The 4,410-nt window shown below is 42.8% G+C and overlaps 1 protein-coding gene across 1 annotated transcript; it reads left to right on the top strand.

Moving 5' to 3' along the window:
• Positions 1–293: 293 nt before the first annotated feature.
• LOC141829516 (putative LRR receptor-like serine/threonine-protein kinase RKF3) lies at positions 294–2,395 on the top strand. Its single transcript, XM_074717006.1, has 2 exons — positions 294–1,949; positions 2,020–2,395. Exon 1 carries the CDS (start codon positions 352–354, stop codon positions 1,918–1,920), a length of 1,569 nt encoding a protein of 522 aa, XP_074573107.1. The 5' UTR covers positions 294–351; the 3' UTR covers positions 1,921–1,949; positions 2,020–2,395.
• The last annotated feature ends 2,015 nt before the right edge of the window (positions 2,396–4,410 follow it).

Genomic DNA, 4,410 nt, shown 5'->3' with positions numbered 1-4,410 from the left:
CGCCCCTTCGCCGCCTTGTCCGTGTTGACTCTGTTCCTTCTGCCCTACCCAACTGCTCTCTCCCAAAGTTCCCCCGCCGCCTGCCCGCTCGACTTCTCCATCATAAACCGCTTCGTCTCCGCCTCCTCCGTTAACGCCGACCCCCAAACCCGCTGCAATTTAACCCTCCAGTTCCTTCACCTCGTCTTCGCCCAATACCTCCTAACGAATTCCCTCTTCCACGCCTCCCTCGCCACCGCTCCCGCTTGTTGGGACGGCTTCGAGGCCGCCATAGCTCCAATCTTCCCCGCCGGTCCGTTCGACGTCCGCGCCGCCTGCGGCTTCCGCACCGACTGGATCGCCCAGGGCTGCATGAACCTCACCTCGCGAGGGGAGTTCGAGGACCGCGTCCCGCGCTCCGCCATTGCCGAAATCGGTTCCTACTGCAATCAATCCCTCCAGTCCTCTCAAGTCTGCGCCGCTTGCACTGCCAGCCTCAACCGCTTCAAGGCCGAGTACCTTCCCGGGCCCGATTACGGAAACGTCTCCGACTGTAACTCCTACCCATTCATATACTCTGCCGCCGCCATCAGCGGCAGCCCCTCCAGCGTCGATAATGCGTATTGTTACTTCCTCCTCTCCGCTAACTCCACTTCATCCCCACCCCGCTCTGGCGGCGGACGCGGCGGCCGATCGTCCATCTGGATCTACGCCGTTTGCAGCATCTTGTTCCTTCTCCTGCTCGTTTTCGCCTCCTTGATCTGGATCCGAAGGCGCCGTTCCCTGCGGAGGACGCCGCCAGCACCAGCGGAGACTAGGCCCTCTCGGGCGCTAGAGTCGATCAGCGCGAGCACGACATTAATCAAGTTCACCTACGAGGATATCCAATTGGCGACCAGAAATTTCTCGAGGGACAACATCATCGGCCGCGGCGGCTACGGAAACGTCTACAAGGGCGTCCTGGCCGACGGGACCGAGGTCGCGCTGAAACGCTTCAAAAACTGCTCCGCCTCAGGGGACGCAAGCTTCGCCCACGAGGTGGAGGTGATCGCCAGCGTCCGCCACGTGAACCTCCTTGCGCTGAGAGGCTACTGCATCGCCACCACCCAGATGGAGGGGCACCAGAGGATCATCGTCTGCGATTTGATGCAGAACGGAAGCCTCCATGACCATCTGTTTGCCACAGAGGGTCACCGCCACCGGTTGAGCTGGCCGCTGCGGCAAAAGGTCGCAGTTGGAACGGCACGTGGATTGGCCTACCTCCACACCGGCGCTCAACCATCGATCATCCACAGGGACATAAAGGCGAGCAACATACTTCTGGATGAGAACTTTGAGCCCAAAGTAGCAGACTTTGGGCTGGCGAAGTTTACGCCGGAGGGAACGTCCCATGTCAGCACCAAGGTAGCCGGAACCCTAGGATACGTTGCCCCTGAATACGCCTTGTACGGGCAATTGTCTGAGAAAAGTGATGTTTTTAGCTTCGGAGTGCTGCTGCTCGAGCTCCTCAGTGGAAAGAAGGCATTCGGATCGAGGAGCGATGGACAGGCTTTTGTTGTGAACGATTGGGCGTGGTCCTTGGCGAGAAGAGGGAGGGCATTGGATGTTATCGAGGAAGGGATGGATGAATTGGGGCCGAAAGAAGTGCTGGAGAAGTACGTTCATGTCGCCGTTCTCTGTACGCATCCTCAGTATCAGGCAAGACCTTCGATGGATCAAATTCTGAAGATATTGGAGACCGACTTGGCTGTGCCGGCGACGGACCGACCCTTTCCAATTCTCTCGGACACTGAGAATACTGAAAGTAGCAGTGAGTCGGCCCTGCTCTCTAGCTCTGCTGGGTACCAGTCATTTACCTTTGGGAAGGATGAGGCTTCAAATGATTCGGGAATCGTATCAAAATGGTCGCCGGGTGTTTCCAAGATGGACAAATCATTGTGAACGAAGCTTTCATGTCTACGGTTTCCATGGTATTGAAGGTCTCACCTTGGCGCACATTTTACCTTCATCCCTGTAAATGACAATCTCTTCTTGTTACAGTGATTTCTCATGGCCGAGTTGGAGCTCGCTAGTCCTTCGAGGTTACTTTTGGTGATCAACAAGACACCGGAAAATACTGGTGAGCCTAGTCCATATCGAAATTGTGAATGGATCCAGGCATTGGAGAGAAGACACAAGGATGTAAAGCAAAGCAAAAATGATTCTACAACATGGCAATAACTCTTGATGGATTCACATTTTACTTTTATGTTTTGTTCGGGAGGAGATGAGAGAAGGAAAGAGAAGGATTAATAAGTAGGAGGAGAATTTTGATACTTGTTTAGGATGGAATGAGTTTAGGAGAAGGGAAGAGTAGGATAAATTTTATTCTTGTATACTCACAATGTAATTTTTTATATCCCGATTTGAAATGTAGAAAAGAAAAAGAAGAATTCAAAAATATTTTATTTCAATTTTATTTTTATGTTAAAATATTAATTTCTAAAATAACTCATTTATTAGGTATCTCATCTTTGTGTCGTCGTCGCTCCTCACACAATGTGAGCCATCAGGATTTAATTGCTCGCATTTCATGACATCGACGTCGACCCTTGTTATAAATCTCTTCGAGGATAAAATTCAAGAGGACAGAGATAGATAATCCTCCTCCTCCGTTGTCTTAGATAAATGCTATTATTAATTGCCAACAAGTGAACCTTCCTAAGAGCTCCGTGAACCTTGGTTCGTCTAATCTAAGGGTATATGTGAGAGTTATCAAATTATTCAGTCTACCTAATTTGCTAAAACGAACTAAATTAGCGGATAAAAGAAAGTTGATTCATTGTCCATTATTCAACGTGGACTACACTACATTGACTACGCTACATTGAAAACCATAAAATGCTAGTGGATTATGTGTTTTCTCTCTGGTTCTTTTTGGTTTACGTGTATTTTTTTTCAAAAAGTTGCACTAAACTGAACATGCTATCCTTTTGGTTTATAGTTTTAAAATGGTTTTACCAATCCGTAGAAGTCATTCGAGATCCAATCAATTGTTTGATTTAACTGTTGTCTATTTTGACATCTGTCCTCGTAGTGCGAGGAGTGTGATTTAGGCAACCTTTCACATTACAGACACCATTAGGAACTTGCTTCATGCGTTGTCCTTTTTATCACCTTCCAATTTTCCACCACCATTAGGGATTTTTGATTTTATATCATCTATTATAATACTCTTATCACAAGTATATTATTTTTTATGAACATGAGAACTAGATGACCGTTCTGTTAGTGTTAGTCCTTAGTGTTAATCATGAGATGATTGTTTAGGGAACACATGTATCATATTTATTAATAAAGGCAAGGTATTGGAGAGATTTGACATGATCATTAGATTTTATAGAGATTTCGCATGGTCATTGAATTTCATTAAGATTTTGACATGATTCCAATATATTTAATATTTCTCAATTCTTAAAACTCTAATTTTACTAGTTTCTTTATATTTCTCTCCTTCTTTCCTTATTAACCTAATAACTTATTTTGCTCAACTTCAAATATTTTACTTATTTGATAGCTTATTTTCTCTCCTCAAGATATTTTTGAGATCATCACAAGGAGTGTAAGGAGAGAAACGATCAAAATTAAGATCTTTTATTACAGATTTTTTGATAATCTTAAAACATAAATTAAGGTATTGTCTTCCTTATTTCCCTATCAAATCTTTTTTTTTTATGCTTTTGTTAATTTCTTATTTTTCTTATCAATGATTCCTGTTGTAAACTTGTAATCTTATTCGCAGTTAATATTGTTAATAAATTTTTACAATATAAAGATATGAACATTACTGATGTATTAGATCAATTAAATTTCTACTAAAGAAATTACAAATGAAATGAATATAAAAATTTAATTAATAATTTTGCATCTCAAAAGCTTAAAATTTTAATTTTATATAAAAAAATTATTTTTAAAATTAATATTTTAATTTATTTAAAAAATTTTTAACTCCACCATTGTCGGTCTCAAATTCGAATAAAAAAAAGATAAAAGAATTTTTTTAAAAATAATAATAATTATTTTAAAAAAAATTCGCCTAGGGCCTCTCGTAGGCTTGAGCCGCCCCTGAAGGTCTGCTTATTATATTTATTTGTTATCCGTGCTATATATATAAATATAATAGTGTCCTTGAGTAGTAGGTTCTTGTCTACAGCATATCAATTGGTTGAATTGATAGTGAGAGTCTATAGACATATATAGAACACTACTCTTAACTATTTCTAGTCGAGCATTAATATGCAAGGACAATATTAATGCGTTGAGACTAGCATGTAGGTCAATTGATGACTTAATCTCACAAGTCATGGATATGTGATATCACATTGACACATGGGTACATATTAGAGACTATGTACTGAATTGACCCGCCATGAGAATGTTTCATGGATCATT

Source organism: Curcuma longa, chromosome 5, assembly GCF_044706935.1.
Source record: "Curcuma longa cultivar G26 ecotype Majalengka, Jawa Barat chromosome 5, ITB_CL_G26_1.1, whole genome shotgun sequence".
Taxonomy (NCBI): domain Eukaryota; kingdom Viridiplantae; phylum Streptophyta; class Magnoliopsida; order Zingiberales; family Zingiberaceae; genus Curcuma; species Curcuma longa.
This window is presented reverse-complemented; position numbering and strand designations above follow the sequence as displayed.